Source organism: Opisthocomus hoazin, chromosome 8 (genome assembly GCF_030867145.1).
Source record: "Opisthocomus hoazin isolate bOpiHoa1 chromosome 8, bOpiHoa1.hap1, whole genome shotgun sequence".
Lineage (NCBI taxonomy): Eukaryota > Metazoa > Chordata > Aves > Opisthocomiformes > Opisthocomidae > Opisthocomus > Opisthocomus hoazin.
This window is the reverse complement of record NC_134421.1, coordinates 58,198,862-58,218,163: the sequence shown is the minus strand read 5'-3', so window position 1 is coordinate 58,218,163 and position 19,302 is coordinate 58,198,862. Positions and strand designations below refer to the sequence as shown.

Below are 19,302 nucleotides of genomic sequence, written 5' to 3'. Positions count from 1 at the left end.
AGCTGAATGAAGTCTGCTATGGATGCTCGCTGTGGGACAGGCCAGCTGGGAACGACACGGCTGGTTTTTACAGAGGAAAAGCCATCGTTAAGTCTGTTCAGCGTCATGCAGGAGTATGTATACCAAGGGTGGGATTTTGAAACTGAGGCATAGCTCCCTTCAGTCTTTTTAAAACCTTAGCCCTTCTGTAGCATTCGCTTAGCCCCAGTCTCCTTCTTTATATTTTTTGTAAAAAAAAGGAATTATGAACTAAAATTTAGGACAATTCCTGTGTTTTTATGGCTACAGGAAACTGCTGAGTGAACCTTGACTTCTGTGAAGTGCCGCATGTGCCGCGTGTGAGAGAAGAGCTGGAGAAACTGTTTTTCAACATTTGTGACCGTTTACTCGCTGCTTAAACCTAAGAGCTGGAGTTACTCTCCAGTTATTTGCTGCATTAACGAAAAATGTGGGAAACCCCTTATAAGCATAAGAAAAAGAGGCATTGCAGGAGGGGCATTGACAAAGAACTGGTTTTGGAGTTGTTCTCGGCATTAAGCATCTGTGCACTGCCATCCAGTGGGCGCTGGGGAACTGGCTCCCCGCCGCCCACCTCCCGGGGACTGCCCAGCGCTGTGCATTTTCGGTGAACACGGGGGGACCCCCACATGGCCAGGGGTTCCTAGTGCCCCCCTGCTCCGTCGCGGTGAAGAGATTGGGATGGCAGAGTGACCGCACGCCGGGGACGCCGCCGGTTGTCAGCAGGGATGGCTGCAGAAGCCGGCAGCCCTTCGCCGGCATCGCCCCATCCCTGTCTGCACAGCTCCGTGCAGGCTCGTGGCACAGCCACAGGTTGCTGTAGGGTTCAGCAGAAGACACGGGGTGTTGGGAGTCTGTTACCTACCTGCAGCTCCCTGAGCAATCCTCCTTTTGCATTTCCAACCCCCGGCAGTGAGAAGCCCTAGGCTGTGCGCAGGAGCGTGTGATAGAGCTCCCTCAAAGACTACACCCTGAGTCGTTAATCAGCTCGTTTATTAGAAGGTATTTCCTATTTCCATATAAACTCAACTGGACAGAAAACCAGGAGAAAATTACATTATTCACTGTGCCGAAATACTATAAGCAACTTCAGATGTATTGACAGAGGGCAGCCCTCTGTGCTGGGAAGCTCAGGAGGTGGTGAGCACGGAGCCCTCAGTTGCACTTTACCTGATGGTCTGTTCAGACCCTAACTTTTGCATGTTGCATACTTGCTTTCCTGCTCCATGATTTCATTTTTAATGGCTATCACTTGTTCCTCTAGTTGTCTCAGTTGCTCTGCCTTGTCTTGTTTGGTTTGATTCAGTTCCTGAAGCTTCTTCTCCAAATCTGGAAGAGTAGAGACATGCGATGATGCTCATATTTGTTGTGTAAGTCAAATCCAGGGATTAATAGCATTTCTTTTCCCAGCAGTTTTGGAGGCAATAAGCCTGTTTCAAATGAGGAATGTTATATATGCAACTGGAGGGAAAAGTCTGGCTTCAGGATAGCAAGAGGAATGTGATAGTCTTAAAGAAGTTCATTTCTCAGCATGTGCTTTTGTCCATCAGCTAGGATGGGGCAGGACATGGAGCTCTGAAAGTTATTGGCTTAAATGCAAACACTCAGAGGACCGATGTGTGTAAAGCCTAGACAATTCAGGCATGATGGGCTTAGGTCTCCCTCATTTACAGGAGTGTTTCTGCTGGTCCCTGTGAAGCTACACCATTGTAAACATACTGGTAATGAGTTAAAACCACATTATTCATTGCCTGTTTCCAACACACTTATCATCTGGGCATTTGGAGTGACCGGGATACTTTTAATGCTTCTCCTTAAGGTATCTGCTCAAAGTATTTATTTGGGTCCTGTCCTGAAGGATCTGCTCCTGGGATGGAGTTTCTGGTTCTGTTTTGCTGATGTTACACAGTATTTTTGGACGTTGAGCCTGGCAGGATCCTAGGCCGAAGGATTCCCAGTGGAAATGCCCAGACCTTCACTACAAGCAGAATTAGGTCCCCTGCCTGCAGTTACATGAGATGTACCCGTCTGTTTTGGTGACACTCTAAACCCACCCGAGAGGCTGTGTGAGAAGCGGTGCCGCAGCAGCCATGGTCTCCACTACCCATGACCCCTCTGTCCCCCGGCCGCAGCCCTGCAGATTCAGGCACATCGGCTGCGGTCTCCATGGCAGTGCACACAGGTGACGACACCGGGGTGTGGACCAGCATGGCCGAGGCCTGTACTCGAGCCCTGCTGCCTGCTGTGGGACACGGATGCTTCTCTGCCTGTTCAAACAAGCCAGTATTTGTACCTGGTTGGTTCTGCCGTTCCCCATCAGACATTATCTCTGAGCAACAAGTATGGACTGATGAAAAACAGCTACCCTGCAGCTAGCTATAACATGAGCCATCGCTCGGGTAATGTAAGAAAAGACAGAGCGCAGAGGAAAGATTTAAGGTCCAAATGCCCAAAGCAAGTGTGTAAATCAAAGCTCCCAGCTAAATCTGCCATCAAGTTTTATGCAGATTTTGCACTTGTCCTGTTTTTAAAGTGTCTGAGTCAAATCACTGCAGGTCTCTGTGTGGACACTTCTTAAACTCTGCTTACAGCATACAATTTATGTCAGAAAAAGTACATAAGCCAAATAAATTTAATTGCTTTTAAACCATTCAGGTAGCTTCAAGCAGGGATTTTCACCACTTAAATTGTTTTAAACGTGATTTCAGGTGAACCTACTCTGTTAGTGTCTGTGGGCAAGGACTTCAGTTTAATTCATGACTGTCACAATTTTCATCACTCTCTATGGAAGTGAGAACACCACCTGTTATTCTTTTAATTTTTTTTTCAGTCTCTTCAGCTATTTTTTCAGCTTCTTCTTTCAGCTGCTTCACTTTTTCTAGCGTTACTTTTGGAGGTCCTCGGGCTTTTAGCTTTTCTTGAAGAATGGTGTACTTTCTTTTAATGTCAGCAAATTCCTGTAACAAAAAGCCGTTACTTAGTTTAAGAGCATCTCATAATTCATCTGAGGTACCAAAGGAGATTTTTTTTATACCTTTTTTTGAATATCCTCTTTGAAGCAAACTTTAAATCTCTCATGCTCTTAAAAAAAACTCCATGAGTGTACATTGAACAATGCTTTGCAAAATCTGATAAAAATGAATTAAACTGCCAGTGGAGCAATGTAAAGTGTCAAGGGAGGGCGAGGATGTAAAGAAAATATGGTTTAAGATTTTTAAATCTTATGCTGTTGTACTTCCTTTGATAGGGCTTTTCTGTAAATTTCATTTTTGCTATGAGGCTTAATTCAAATTTAATGAATTACCTGTAGCACCATTTTTAAAATTTTTTTTTTTACATTTTTGACTATAGTAATATTTGCTGGCTAACTTCATTCCATAGCAATTTAGATTGCTGTTGAGACTGCAGTTTAGATTTCTCCTGGGTTCTTACAACCTGCAAGCTTGGTCATGCTCCAGGCTTGCACTGTGGGTGTCCAGTTCTCCTTGCATTTCTAGCAAATTTCTAGCTGCCTCAATCCATTCTCAAAAACTGGAGCTACTGAAAAGCACCTGGCCAACCAAAATCTCCAAGTAACTCCCACAGCAATTTTCTCTGGACGAGAGTGGCATGGAATGAATGGCCAGGCTGCTTCCATCACTCACATATTTTAATATCTGGTTTTGTGATTTGTTCTGCTGTGTTTACTGGTGCCCATGGTGACTATGAGTCTTATACACAACGCAAGGAAAAATGTCATGGAGTAGCCAGAGAAATGTGTATGTTTTCTTTCATTCAAGCAAACAGAAGTGTTCTTTAACAGAAGCCTCAAAATCAAGAAATTATTCTTAACCTATGGCATTTTACACTGCATGGCATAAGGAAAACATTAACACAGTTTGAGGAGAGCAGGGCAACACAATTACACTTCTGAATCAAAAACACTGTCAAAATGGATACGTTTTTTCCCTTAACATATGGCAGCAAGGCTTACGTTATCAATATTCCGGGCTTGCTTGTGTGCTGCTTCTGCCTCTGCTCCTGCCTTTGTAGCTTGATTCTTGTTCATCAGCATTTTTGCCTGCAATGTGGCAATTTCATCTTCCATCTCAGACTGTTTTGCTGACAAGTCATTTAGTTGGTCATTTGTCTTGTTCACTTGGTTCTCAGCCTAAAACAGAGCAAAGGCTGTGGTTTCTTATGCAACGTCCATCCAGCTTGCAGAGCACGTCAATGAGGGAGATTAATGTCAATTGATTAAAGAGAGAAGACTCTTAAGCATTATGGAATCAGTGTCATATCTGCACCACATTGTGGTTTTATTTATTTAAGTATACATTAAGGAAACTTTGAGATGAAGTATCTTTTTCTAAAATGTATGTAGTAAATTATAAGATTTGCAGTGAGATACCTGTGAGATTTGTGTTCTGATGCCTCCTATCTCTTCATTTAACTTTATGAAGGTGTTTTTGGAACGTCCTTGGGACTTCACAACGTCTTTTAGTTTATTATTAATTTCATCCACAAGTGGAAGAGCTTTAGCTGCTTTGCTAAAATGGAAAAACAGAAGCGTGTGTAGTATCATGGTGTGGAGAGCAAAGCAAGAACACATTTCAAATGCACCCATGCTTACATGCAGGAATGTTCCCTCAAGTCCAACAACAACCGTTAAAATTGTGGTTTGTGAGCTGGCAAAGCAAAACCTCAGTGAGGGACCTTGTGTGGGAGCAAATGAGCTGCTGGATTAATGGTGAGGCCGGATGCTGCCAGCTGTCTGGAGGTGCACCACGAGTAAGGAAGACTCACGGGTGAAACCTTTTCTCCCTCTCTGATTCTTGTTGTTTCTTTCTCACCCATATTTAAACATCCCAGTGAAACAGATGTAATGCTCCACTAGGTCCAGCGTGGAAGTAACTAACTGCTTTGGGCTCTTTGACTCAGCAGATGGAGGAGCCAAGAGCTGGTGGGAGCTGCATCCTTGCAGCACGTTGGCTCCTGCAGCCCGAGCAGCCATGGCTTGTTCCTGCTGGAGAGGCCCTGTGGAAATGGCAAGCTGAAATCTGCTGTCATCTGAACTTCCCCTCCAGTGTTACTAGGAGCACATCAGTTCGAGAATACTCTACTCACTCGGCTTCTTGTGCCTCCATCAGCAGTGCCCAAGCTTCCTCCCTTTTTCTGTTTCTCTTATTTGCATTCAGTTTGTACTTCTCACAGCGGCTCATAACGCTCCTGATTTTGCCAAGCATGCCTGTGAGCTCTCGTGGAGTCAGGGGAAGGTTTATCTGCAGAACATAATTTGCCACCTTCTCAATGTCTTCTGGAGGTGCGCTCTCATCTGCAACAGAAACGGAGCTGAGGGTATCCTGGTACAGCTCCTTCCTTCCGGAAGGAAGGCTGCTTACCCTTTGAGTTATGTGGGAGAATAAAGCTGAGAGGCACAGCAAGGGGGTAAGAGAATTATCTCCAACATTTTTCAATTTCACATTATGCTTCCAGGTACTGCCGTTAGTGTTGTCAGAACTGGCTGAAATGAGGATTTGAACCCACTTTGAACTGGGTTATTAAAATTCTGATGTAGAACTGAGCCTGCAGAAGGTTTTAAATCAGTGCACGGCACAGCTAGATGTGTCAGACCCATTTCTCCCTTGGCCCCCAGATCAAAGAGGTACTGGAGAGACTGGGGTGTGAATGGAGCTTTCCAAGCTGGCCAGTGGGTGTAATCCCTTCCCTGGAGTTGCCAAAATATTGAGAAAGTGGTTCCTTCGCTGCCTAATGAGAAAGGCTAAGCTACAGAGGGAACTTGGGTCAGACTCAGATAGGACCGGAATTTACAGTAGAAAAAATGTATTTTGACAATTCCCCTTACAAATGAGCTCGTCCCAGTTCTGTGCTAAGAGGCACAGGCACACAGAGTTAGTCAATGCCTTGTGAAGTCTCATCATCACTTCTGTTTTCTGCTCGCTTCCCTTTATAGGCAAGACCTTGGGTGATAAAACAATTGAAATATATTAAATGTTTGTGCTAATGCTCCAAAGTAACTCACCAAGAATTAAACAGAAGACATTTACTATGCAAACAGTAGTGCGTTCCTGAGAGCTATTTTCTGTAGAAATACATTCATCTAAAATTACCATTCACGTGAACGTAGAGTACCACAGCTTTAATGTAACTGTATGCATCATCTCAGCTCTTACTGTTCTTAAACTTCAATTTACAAAACAAAAATTAATGAAAAAATGCTTTTATAACTGTTAGTAAATACTGTGTGCCTACTAAGAAATATAAAAAAAGAGCCAAAGGTGGAATTTTCAATTGCTATCAAATAAAAATCTGAGAATCTTAAGGACTTAAATGGAGTTTTTCTTCCAGTTCAATAATATAACTTAAATGTTCCTGGACAAAGGAAGTCCTCGCTCCCATTTGGATGTAGAGGTATGAATGGCAAAGGGCTGCCAACACGCAATCCTTAGAAACTTATGAGATCAGCTACACTCCAGAGATTAAAAAAATCCTACCACATTTGAACTCCTTTGATGTGCATCTGGTAAAAAAACTTAGCATCTGTTTCTTACAGCATTTTTCTGCAGTTGCAAGGGTGGAAAAAGTTTTAGGCTATATGTAGTGGGTTTGTTATTTTTCTATGAGAGTTGTGAAGTTCTACCAGAATCCTTTGATTCCTCGAGTTACAGCTTTACGGAGGCAATGCAGCGGTATGTGTCCTAATTCCCACGCTCCCTACAGAGAGCCTCTATTTGTGGGCCTGGAAGAAGGGGGTGGATTAAAATTTGAGCACGAATTGGACATGCCTGGTCATTATATATTATATGAAATTATCTTAGCAGTCCTTTACTCAGATAAACCAGGAGCTGAGGAAATTACTCACATGCTTCAAATTAAGCACATCAATAAAAGATGATGATCAGAACATAACAGATCTATTGGAAAATTAATATAAAGTATTGTCACCTGGGAGAAAGAAGCACTAGAAAAGAGATTGAAAAAGATTGTACAGATCAGGAGGTAGACAATAAATCTCATGTGTATACAGCTAAATCATTTTCTGGCTGTCTATTATGCTATATTATATTGGAATATATATTAAAAATTAGTCAGAAAGAACTTTGCATATTTACCTAACAAGAAGTCTTTCACTTTTTGGATGAAATCCTTCGCGATCTCTCCATCAACTTCAGCTTGATGCTTAGCCCTGTCCAGCTGTCCATTAAATTGTGAGCCTTTCAGTTTGCTGTCTTCTGCCATTTTTCTAATGCTTTCAACCTGGAAATATTATTAGAAATAGCAGTGCCATTTTCTGGAGGTTATCTATCATTGCTTGGCAAGTTGAGCTCTGACACAAAAATAATTTTGATCCACTGCTCAGCCGGAATCACTTGACATGGCTTTGCAAAGTTGTAGGAGACCCCTTTGGTGAACTCCAGAAATTGCTACATCATGGCCTTCATCTGGCCTCAGAGAAAGCCTAAATCAAGCATTTTTTTTCTCTCTGCAACCATTGCTAAACCACAGCCCCTTCTGTTTTTAAAAGAAGGTGCTGACTTATTTTCTATTGCAGTGCTGCAGCATGTCAGTGATTAGATTCAGTACATTAAAGAAACGTAATTTAATTTGCCTTTTCGCATTGGACTTGCTGTTAAAAATACACTTAAGAGGACACAAATAAGGAAGGTAGAGTTTAAGGCTTGTCTTTAAAAGTTACATTTTGCCATTAAATTAGTATTCTTGATACTTTAAATGACAGCTTTAGGTTAATCATTGAATTCCAACAGTATTTTGCTTTGCTGGGGGCTATGCTGTGCCTTAAGGAAATGCACAAGTACTGCCTCTGCGCTCTGCGGAGGGAAGAGATTCGCTGTTTCCCCATGCAACAAGAAAAATGGTGATGTTTTTACTTCTGAAACATCTTGAAATACTTCGCTCATATTATCAGGGAGCTGCCTGAGGCTCGCGAGCGCCAAGGGCAATGTCCTCGGCAAATGCCTTTTGCTGCTGCTCTCTGTGTCCCAGGGCCCCAGGCATGTGCCCTGATTGCTCATTTCTCTCATTTCTAAACCCGTTAGCTGTGACGGAGAGTGTCGCGTGCATTTTAAAAAGAAGAAATGGATGCCCAGGCACCCTGCAGGGACAGAACAAAGCCACAGCAGAATGACATTTCTGTTGGAAAATGTGTTTTGCCTGTAACAGGCATCATCTCTGATTGCTAATAGGAAAAAACTGTCTTTACTGGTGTTTTGGGATTTGTCTGGTTTTGTTTCCTTGGCACATGTTGCATTGGCCACACATTGCTTGAGTTATTTTTCACTACTACTGTACAGCCGACGACTTGATGCCCTTCTAAACATCACTGGGGGCAGAAAAGCTTTGTCTTGAAATTATCTGCAAAAATTCCATAATGGCAAACATAAGAGTAATACGAAGTTGTATCAATAGAGCTTAATGCTACTCACAGCAGTAATCCCATTGCGATAAGCATCGGCCATACTCAGGCTACTGACAAATGTTGCCATTTGACTCTTTCCCAATAAAAATATAGACAATACTAGCCTGATGCCACCAACTTCCATAGGCACAGGGCACCATGACCCATGAGATCTTGGCACCTGTGAGGAAGGGGAAGGCATAGCTAGAGCCACAGTCTCTTGGTGGGACTGGCATCTGTTTCTCCCAGTACTGAACCATGATAGGTCTATGATATTGAGACAGGATCCATCAATATGTCACTGCTCTTTTTCCAAAGAACAGGTGAGTTTTTGTAGATTTATGACCTCCCAAATCTCATCCTCCATTCACTGAACAAATGTAGGTTTGATATACCGCACCTGATTCTCAGGTTCCCGTAGCTGAGTAGTCAAGTTATTTAGCAACACAGCAGTCTCCTTAGCTCTCCTGAAGGCGTCAATGGAGAGAGGAAGAGCTCCGCTGCAGTTTGGGCCACCGCACTGCCCATGACTGTCCTGGCACAAAGCTCCCACACAGGCTGCTGTGACACAGGGCTGATCTCCTGGCACACCACAGATCTGCAATAAGGAAGATGCTTATATCAGGACTTCTCTGGGGGCCAGAGGTACACTGATGGGGGAAGGAAGATGTTTGACATCATATGAACTTTGAACATAGCATGGGATTTTCCTGAAGAGACAGTGGCCTGGTCTCTCCAAAGATGGGTGTTGCTGTCACTTACAGGTCCCTCTGAAGGATGCAACGACAGCCCAAGGCTCTGAGCATCCTTGCAGGAGCCATTTGTTGGGCTCCATGTGTTGCACTAAGACCCTTGCTTCATTCCTTTGTGGCCAAAAGGCTGAAACTGTCCCCTGGCCATATCCAGGCCATGGGTCAATGGCTTCTTCTAAAGCATCCAGATCACCTCTCACACAACATGGTACAATGGTGTAGCCCTCCATATAGTTTGACACAAATATTGAGACTAAAGACCTAGATGGATGATCTCTTCCAGATCTGGCAGGGCGGGCTGCAGGTGCTATCAGGCATTCATTGCAGCCCCTCAGAAGGACAGAAATCTCTTCCTCTCCCATGGGTGATGCAAAGGATGTGTGAGCACTCCCCACCCACTCCAGGGCAAAGTTGCTCTGCTTAGTTTAAGTTGCTGATGGAGGAGTTTGGGGTTAATCTTTCTGAATTTACACTGACATCCTCTTGAGACTAGATACTGCTTAAACAGTTCCTTGTGCTGGGTCTGTCCTGGGAGTAATGGCTTCCAAAAGGGTGGTAGTAACCGCAGCTGAGAAATGCAGCTGTTTCTGACGTGACTGCATGTCTGTGCCAGGGAAATGTCCTTTTCCAGATTTAAAAACGCATGCAAGCACCCTTTTAAAAGAAAGCCTACTAGCAGCATAAAAAAAGAAATTTTTGTTTAGCTCCCACTCAAAATTCACAGTGCCTACCTTTACATTCAGGTTTTGGATGTCGGGGCTCTTGATCATCTCAAGCTGTTCCAGCACATTGCTTGCTTTCAAGGCCTGATGGCCCAACATAGCGAGTGCGTGGCTCCTGGTGTACTCTGAGTATCTTACAGTAGGGATTGTCCCACTGGTCTTCTGTTCTGCCAGCAATGATACTTCAAAGTGTTTCCTAATATTGCTGATGGCCTCTGTAGCAAGAGAAATAGGGTTTAGTACCAACTGCATTTTGGTTGCATTTAATTCATGTATTTACTTGAATTCTGGACAAATGGTGAGTGACAGGTGATTCAGTTTGTTGTCACTGGTGTTTGATTTGGGACAGCAAGGAGGGAGCTTTCATTTCCTCAGTCAAGCTTTTTACTCCTTTACTCAGCCAACTGCCAAACAGGAGTAGTTATTGATACTTACAACACCTCCTAAAATAGATGTATATATAGTGGATCCCATGTCATTCTTCAGAGTCCAAGGTGTATGAGAAGCCAATGGAAGATACAAAAATATGAAGTGGACCCCATTACTGACACAAACTGCTACTGATCTGCATTCATCAGTAGCTTATGCAGTAAAGCTCCCGTCATTTGTGCTGTTTTGAAGTTTCAGCAAGAGAACTGTTTATGCCAGTTCTAAAACCTATGAAATTATCAGCTTTCTGACTGTGAGTTGGGAAAGCATTTGTCCGGTCTGTTCAGCATAGCACCCAAAATTTAAATGGTCTGCTGAACTGAGGTCAAAATTTAGATTACAAATGGGAATTTATGAGTTTTCTTTGGCTCTGGAAAATCCAATTTCAGAGTGGATGCATTGAAAAAAAAAAAAGCATTTCCATGATAAGCCTGTAGGCCAGGCAAAAAATACTTTCCAGCAGGAGTCTTTCTTGTTTGCTTAGCGTAAGCTTTCCCTTCAGCAGACTCAAAAGGGTTGGAGAATATTACATTTTTTTCAGATTAATAGCCTAAGGAAAGGACTCAGGACTTTTGCAAAACACATAATTTAAAGCCGCTGATGTTGAAGCTTCCCAGATCTCCAGAGAACCCAAAGTTATCCCCAGATCCATGGGCAGAAGCATGTGCAATGAGCCAGAACTAATGTGTCAGCAGTGAAAAAGAATTAGGGGTCATTGATTAACATCCCTCTTTGTGCTGGTAACCGACTCAGTAACTGGTTGAAGTCAATGACAAGGCACTCGTCAAGTCCTGTGTCCTTTCAATCAGGCCCTAAAGCCCTTGGCCTTGCTTTGACTGAAGCTGAGCAATGTTTAGTTATCATGTGGAACCAGGGCTATTTATTTTATCTTGTAACTCTTGGAAACAATGTACAGTTTAAAGTTAGCCCCTAATACAAAATACCTGGCAAGAGGCTGCTCTAACTCCATAACTAAGGCAGAGACTGTTTTCTGTGCAACAATTCCATCGCAGGAATATTTTACAGTGGTTCAGCTCTCCATTAAGTGGCCCAAATGCATTTTTCACGCTTGGTTTGTGATGGAGCTGTAGAGCTTCCAAGTTCCTTTACGTTAAACGCAGCGTCTTAGCACAGGCTTGATTTACAGCCTAGGAAGCTGTACTCATTGCATTACCATACCACAGAGGCTGCAAAGCCAGAGGCCAAGGCTGGAAAGCCGTAATTTAATGAGATATCATAAACTGGAAACATTCTTTTAAGGACACTTGTGTCTTGTTTTTTCTAGTGATTTTAATTCAGCATTAGATATCGATGTTTCCAGGTCAGACAGATGAATGTAAGCCTGTGAGGAAGTCTCCGAGTCCTGAACTCTTCTTCACTTGAATCTCTGCAACAAGAGGTAGGTAGGAGCCCATTCCCCATGTGTGTCTAGAACACTAGTGCCAAATGTGCCCCAGATGGGTCCGTGGCCGTATCCTGCTTTACCCCACTTGCTTGGGCCAGCAAGAAAGAGAGAGGAAAAAGCAGACAGAGCCATACCTAGGATGTGCTGCTGGTCCTGAAAGGAAGATGGGGTGATGGAGCCAGGCTTTCGCTCAGATATCAGAGAAGCTGGTTATCTTGAGCAAAATGTTATTTCTGTGCTGTTAGATGCTTAGTAGTGAGACCAATGAATATTTGTGGCCCAGACCAGAAGTTCAGCTTAAACTCAAGGTCTTCCCCTCCCCACACCCTCGTGTGCTTTTTATAGGTCTGTTTATCCATCTACCGAGACCAAAAGACGAAGCGGGTTTGGAACGTGACCAGACAGCACCACGGATGCTTCAGCTGTGCATCCACTGACCTCCCTGGGATTTACTGTTTCTTTGCTTTCCTGCCTTTCTCAGAGTCTGCACAAGACTCAGTTGAATTGGGAAGCGGAGCCTGGGAGAGCTGTGCTGACCACTCGCTCGGGGACCTGAGCGGAAGAGCTGGCCCTGGGGGCATCGCCAAGTAGAACAGGGCAGGGGAGCCCTAAATCTCAATTAATCCCTCTTTTCCCCTCTTCCTTTCCCTCAGCTTTGTATTCTGTTGACTTTTCTTTCTTTTTTTTCAATCTTGTCTAGGCCAATCTTTTTCTCGCCTGAACGAAACACAGAGGAACTGTAAACGGGAGTGCATTGCCTGTAGCTTGTGTCTTCTGCAGTGCACACCTTGTCTTCTAGGGGTTCATATCTTGGCAGCTGCCTCTTTGGGGCGTATACTGCTGACAGTCTTCTGCCACTGTGGATGATCTAGCATCTGTTCAAGATCCTCGAATGATAGGTCCCCATTTTTCTCCAGAAACCAGTCTGTGACATTGTCATTACTGCTATTAGCAGCCAGTGGAGGCTATAATTAGCTCAAGCACAGATGGTGTAATTGTTTCAAAAATGCCAAGGAACTCAGTTCTGACTTCACATTTTTTGATGATGGAGAGCTAGTTCCTTACCACGTGAAGTCATGTATTTTCCCATGGGAACACTAAGAAGTTGCCCTATGACTCTCTGCTTTAATTAAACAAACCACTGCGGTACAACATTCTTTAAGTATTGCTAAGAGCAAGAGGAGTCAGAAGTGGGAAAAAAATCCATTGCTGTTCTACTGTATGATCTGTGAGTCTGTACTGTGAAACTGGGAGGCTTTCAAATCCTGATGTAAACATCGGGATTCATGAGACTTCTGACGGATGTCACTCTGGCACATGCATCTGAAATTTAGTATGCTAGAAATGCTGGCATTTTAAGGTAAAAGGGAGTTTGGAAAGTCAGTATAAAATGTTGCTAGTATTTACATTTTTACGCTACCATTACAAGCTAAAATCTAGGGATCTTTGAAATGTTGTATGGTTTGATGGTGAGAAAAACATTCTAAAATGTCATGGAAAACATTCACCTATTTCAATTAATTGCTGGCTGCCTTACCTTTGAGATTCAAGTAATGAAAACTTTGATGCAGATGTATTTTCTGTTGTAGAATTTCATACACTAGGTCAGCTTCTTCCCCAATGTCTTCTATGTTCTTGTTAAGGTCAGGAAACTCATACAGCATGCTGTGAAGGGGATCCATTTGTGCAACTTTTTGTCTGAAAGGGAAATGCCAGTTATGCACAAGTCAGACTGGATTGTTCTTAAACTAGAAATGAGAAACACAGTATTTTAGAGGACAAGAGATACATTTCTAAGCGAGCATAAACATTTATTTCTAATGGCTTATTTAGAAAATCTGTAGGATGAACTGGAAAGTTCCAGCATTTCAATATATGCCTGTGGGGGACAGATAATACATCTAAGGATTATTTTTTTCACAGATCTATTGAAAACAGTGACTTAGCAGTTCAGCATCTGTGTGCTGATCAGACGTGTAGGGCTTGCTGGTGGAGCCCGGGGGAAGACTGCTTTCTCAGCCCAGGGATTTTTTCAGGAACAGCCCAGCCCTTACTGAACATAGCCCTGAAAATCCTCAATGCCTGAGAGGGCCTCCAATGAAAGAACAGGATGTCTCAAAATTCTTTCAACTTCAGAAATGGCATCTTCAAAGGCTTTGAAGCGCATGTCACAGCTGGGAATTTGTCCTCCTCTATCTTCAAGATTTGCAGCAAACCTCATTAATCCCTGAACAGTCTGAGCAAGGACAGTAATTTCAGTGTCCCACTGATCGAAACAAAGATGACACTGATGGCAAGAGGGAAAGTCTTTCTCAAAGCCGCGGCTGCACTTGTCGCAGAACCGGCCAACGATGCCAGGGCGGCAGTTACATGCGCCGGTGGCTTTGTCACACTTGGGCTGGCTGGTTCCCTCTGGGTTACACTCACACGCTGCAAGAAAGGGACAGCAAGTTACATCCAGTTGTTCCTTTTTCATGGGATTAACACATGCAAAAGGTACAATTGTGCATTTCAAGACAACAAAACACACTGGTGTTTGAGTCGAGCAAAGTGGACTGCCTGGCTAATGGCTCTTCTTCAGCTCTAACTTACATGGTCCCATCGTAACCATATTTATATTATATATAGATAATATAAACAATTTTATCCATCTTGTATACACAAATGTATGAAAGCCTGTTTCCTTAGATGTATGTTCCATCTCCCCTGTAGAGAGCAAATGTTTCTGCTGAGGTAGTTTCTAATCCAATTGTCCCCACCGAGTAATACTTACAAATGCAATGTGTCTGGGGATTGCCAAAGTAATTTTCCTCACATTCATCGCAACGTCTTCCGCTATAACCTAGCTTACATGGACACTGGCCTGTAAGCTGTAAAGACAGTTCAGGATTAAACAACTGCCCACAGAGTCGTGCATCTGGATATACATTATTTACTGGGTTTCTTTTTCTCCCTGTGACAAGTCACACAGCCACACAGGGACTGCAGTGACAGTGCTTGCACATGGTCTTTGAACACCATGGTTTATATAGTATTGGCCCATCTTTCCCATCTTCCTTCTGAAGGTTGTGAAAAAAAATGGTCTTTGAGAGGTGACTCGACTTTACTAATGTGAAAAGTTTGTATGTTCCAGTCTACAAATAATCTTTGAGAACTCATCCTCTGACTATGATTTGAGACAGGATTCTTCTCCTTTTCAAAACAGATTAATTTCTTATTTTTGCTGGAGCAAAGCACTAGTCTTCACATTTCAGCTCTTAACTACATGATGTATTAACTATAACTGAACACCTTGAGGATACATTATGCACATTGCCCTAGAAAATTTATTTTGGAATTCAGATATTAAATTAAACTGCAGGGAATTACAGCTCTGATAACTAGCACAGCTCAGAAAAGCAGTAGTATTTCTTTGAGGTTAAGAGCTACCTTTCCTAGGAAAAATAATAAATCCACTAAATAAACTGGAATAAACAGAAAGCATATTGAAAAGAAAATGTTAAAGCACATCAGTAAGTGCTTGGGATATGCTCCTGGTGCTCTGAATTCAGTAGCAAATTTGCTGCTGACTCCATGGGACCACAATTTCGCCTCTCTATTCTGAAGCGCTGTTTTATTTTTTTCCACGTTTTAGCCCTAAAAAGGGCACAGGAATTAAAGACGAGAAAAGGTCTGACAGATGAGGCATGATTAATATAACAGCCACAGCTACTACATTACAAAAATAAACACTTAAAAAATACTCCTAAGAGTCTTGGGTCCAAGCCTGGACTTCCTGCTTCCCTATACGCATACTTACAAGGCAGTTTTCCCCTATGTGACATTTTCTTACAAACTATTTCTAAGATCCACTTGATGAGGAAACACATATGCAAAGAGAAATTGCTTACAAGCAGAGCCACGTTATTAGAACAGCACGTTTGACATAATGACTCAAAGCGTTATCGCACCAACTGCAAACTTCCAAAGACTTCTTGCTTTCAGGGAGCACAACAAAAAAACTATCCTCATTCATAAGAGGGCCCCCACGGTGCCATGCCAAAACAGCACCCCCCCGTTCCCGGAAGCAGAGTAATTTTCTTGCCTGGTTGCACTGGGTACTTTGGGAGTTTTTTGAATCACAGTCGCAGATCTGACATCCTTTTCCACTAGCCAGGTCCCAGTAGCCAGAGGCGCACTGGTCGCAAGTCGTGCCCACCACGTTGGGCAGGCACGGGCAAGTCCCCGTGGCTGGGTCACACAGACAGGCTGCGTCCCCCCCCGGGCACACGGCACGGCCAACGCCTGCCGGATTGCACATGCACCCTGGAAAAAGAAGGACAGTTACTACAGGAGACAATAATATAGGCAATCGATGGACAATCAGAACTGTATATAAAACCCATGCTGTAGGTTTACTGCTACTAATCTTGAACCCATTTTTAATCCTCTACAGATTACCTATCTTGCTATAACAGCTTACGTATCGCTTTGAGCAAACTTACTGGGAACGTTCAGTACTTTTAATACAGGCATAAAAAATGAAGGCATAGTGAATTTTGAATCTTCTTAGAATGAAATGTTAAATATGCTGGGTGAGGAGAAGCTGATTTACAGTAGGCACTACCCAGCGTGGGAAACCCCAGTAAGCCAAGTAAGATAAGAAGCCTTTCTCGTGAGGAGCCAAAAGTTCTTGCTTAATCACTTCTAAAGCACATCTTCCAGGACTGAACAAGGAACGGGCTTGAACTGTATTTTTGAGCTTGCCAGAAAAAAAGTTTCTTGAAAATACTTATAATTGTACGGCCTGTAGAAATAAGACCCTCAATCGGACACATTGGTGAAAACAGTCTTTGAGAAACGTTGCAAAGAAACTTATGCCTTGCTTTTTCCTACCCTCCCACCTTTCTGTTAAAAATGCTGAGTTATTGACAGCATCCACATGGAGTCTATTAAAATGCCTGAACAATCTCATTCTAGCCACTTAATGAAAACCACTGGTAAAGGAGGGAGATCAGCAAGGGATCATCTGGTTAACTGAGCATTGCTTAGTTGGCATCAGCCAGCAACATGGATAAACAACTATCTTTGATTCCTTTACTTTTGATTCCTTCCTGAATGGCCTGAATGCACATTCACTTTTCTAACACAGAGTATTGATTTTGTTTCATAAATGAGTATTTCCTATGAGGGATATTCAGTATGAGATTTAGTGAGACTTGGATGACGAAGAATTTAATAGATGCCATATTAACAGTTATTTGTATCACTGGATAGAAATATATTTGGTACTCTCATATTTTGCTCTATTGATGTGCTTTAGTTTTACTGTCCCTCCAAGAGCTAGCCTCTCCCTACAGCCTAATTTCTTTAAAACTTTTGTTGGTAGTAATACGGAGTTGCAGTGCTGTTGCTTACTTACTTCGACAGTTTTGATTGAGAGCTGAGCCAAAATACCCTGGTTTGCAGAACTGGCAGTTTGCTCCGTGGGTGTTGTGTAAACACTTGGTGCATTCCCCAGTGACCCTGTTACAGGACTCTGGGTCTGTCACATCAATGTTGTGATTGCAGGGACATGGCACACAGTCAAGCCCGGGGCTGCCTGGGTTTTTGTAAAACCCACTAAGACACTCGTCACAGCGATTGCCTGTGGAGAGGAAGGTAAAAATATTTGCTGGCTTATGGGAATTTCAGTGAAAAATGTAAGTTCCAGTAATACTGTTAAAAGATTCAGACTGTCTGTAGAAACGCACATTTTCAGTGGAAAATGTCCAGCTGTTTGAGACTGTTGCCCTTTAATCCTATGATCAGTTTAAATTACATCTCCCACACTGAAATCTAATGGCAACGCACTCTCCTCCTTCCAAGTAATTTTTACCAAGGAAGTCCTTTCAGCAGGAGTGAATAGGTGCCCCCTCACACAACACCTCCAAATATCTTTTTCCAGCAAAGTCCTTTCAGTGGCAGTAGTCAGGGTTGGCCATATTTGCAGGATTTTCCCTGGGGATTTCACCATGACAGCAGCACAGGAAGGTGGGGGGTCCACTTTCGCAGAGCAACCCGGAGCCCGGCAGACCTGCCTTCCTTTCCGTAACCCAGTGGAGGATCCCCAGGAGGTCAGACAAGCTCTGGGACGCTCTGTACTTGCTTGCTGGCACTGCAATTACTTCTGCACACCATCCCAATGCCTGCCCCGATTGGGGTGCTACCTCTCTGCATCTCAGAAGCCTTTTTGGGCAGGCTGGCATTGCTGGGACCTCATCCACTGGTTCATTCTGAACCAAGGACTCTGCTCTTTAGCCATGGTCCTCAGGACCAGAGCTTTTCACAGTCTCTGAGGAAGTGAGCCCGGTGCCACAGAGGTGACCAAGAGCCTCTGGTCTTGAAAGGAGCAGGAGGAAGAATGTCCAGAACTGACGACTGCGGTGGTTTGTGAGGACAGAAGTCCCCTGGGGCAGTACCAGCAAGCATCATTTTGGCCCTACAGCAATTACTCAGGCAAAACTACACTTGACTTACAAGGGAAACTGGCCTAAGTAAAGATGGCAGTATTGATTTAGTTTTTGGCAGTGTTTCCCATTAGGGCTTGCTTCCATCACTGTAGGTCTTTCTAACACCCAGGGAGAGGGAAATACCTTCAGTTTTCCCTTCAGAAATTCAAGCTAAGTCAATGGGATCTTAGGAAGCAAGGCATCAGTTTGCTGCAAAAATATCTGCATTTGAGACAGCTGAGAATGGAAACCTCATTGCTAAAGTGACCATTTGAGCAGTGAAACAGTCACGCGCCTAACGTCAAAGCAAGATTCTTCTATACGACAGACTTTCTCTGATTAGGAAATCTTATCAGCTCTTTTTGATGCCCTGTTCTTTCCAAATTGGTCTTCCAACGCTTGTTTTTCAGAGGTAGTGAGCAACTGCAACTCTCCCTGCCTCTCCCCACCAGGTTAATGCAGTGCCCCTGGAAAGGAGGAGTTTTCCACAGAGTGCCATCAGATTAATCAGCGGCTTCACTGTATTCACAAAGGTGAATCCCTTTTTCAAAAATTAATTGCACAATTCCCACTCTTCTCAGTCAGGACTTCCCCACCTAATTTCAGTAAATTTTATCGATTTTATTACCATTACCTCAGTTATCACTTCTGAACAGAGGATGGGCAGAGGATGGTCATTTTTCTCTCTTACATTAATTTTAATAGAATCAAAACCAGTCCTTGTTTTGCTTCGTACCTGAATATCCCTCGAGACAATTGCAGACTAGTTGTGAAGACTGGGAGTCCTGGTAACAGGAACGTGCAAAATACCTGTTGCTTGCAGGTGCCCCTGGGCACATGCATGGGCGGCAGGGTTCTCCGTTCAGAGGGTTTCCATAATAGCCATCCACGCACCTGTCAAAGCAGTCAACGCAAAGCAGCAGAAATTGTGAAGTGCTCCTTTCAGTCCCTGCAGGGGAATCTATATATATGTCTGCATAATTAATTTAACTTTCCAGGTCATTGTAATACTATCCCCATTAATTGGTACACATATACCCAGCTTCAAAGGTGTTCTAAAATGGAAAATCAGAGCTGAATTCCCAAAATC

The 19,302-nt window shown here is 43.3% G+C and overlaps 1 protein-coding gene across 1 annotated transcript in view; it reads right to left on the bottom strand.

Annotated features, from left to right (window-relative positions):
• Window positions 1-1,113: 1,113 nt before the first annotated feature.
• The window catches only part of LAMB4 (laminin subunit beta 4), a 43,961-nt gene continuing 25,772 nt past the window's right edge, over window positions 1,114-19,302 (bottom strand). Inside the window, exons 21-34 of the mRNA XM_075428076.1 lie at window positions 18,949-19,106; window positions 17,144-17,368; window positions 15,827-16,047; window positions 14,516-14,612; window positions 13,797-14,172; window positions 13,280-13,440; window positions 9,918-10,123; window positions 8,835-9,032; window positions 7,131-7,275; window positions 5,125-5,332; window positions 4,409-4,547; window positions 3,992-4,168; window positions 2,822-2,975; window positions 1,114-1,347 (exon numbers count right to left, since the gene is read on the bottom strand). Of these exons, the coding sequence (XP_075284191.1) occupies window positions 1,208-1,347; window positions 2,822-2,975; window positions 3,992-4,168; window positions 4,409-4,547; window positions 5,125-5,332; window positions 7,131-7,275; window positions 8,835-9,032; window positions 9,918-10,123; window positions 13,280-13,440; window positions 13,797-14,172; window positions 14,516-14,612; window positions 15,827-16,047; window positions 17,144-17,368; window positions 18,949-19,106 (2,605 nt within the window). The 3' untranslated portion in view covers window positions 1,114-1,207. The remainder of the gene's footprint in view (window positions 1,348-2,821; window positions 2,976-3,991; window positions 4,169-4,408; window positions 4,548-5,124; window positions 5,333-7,130; window positions 7,276-8,834; window positions 9,033-9,917; window positions 10,124-13,279; window positions 13,441-13,796; window positions 14,173-14,515; window positions 14,613-15,826; window positions 16,048-17,143; window positions 17,369-18,948; window positions 19,107-19,302) is intronic.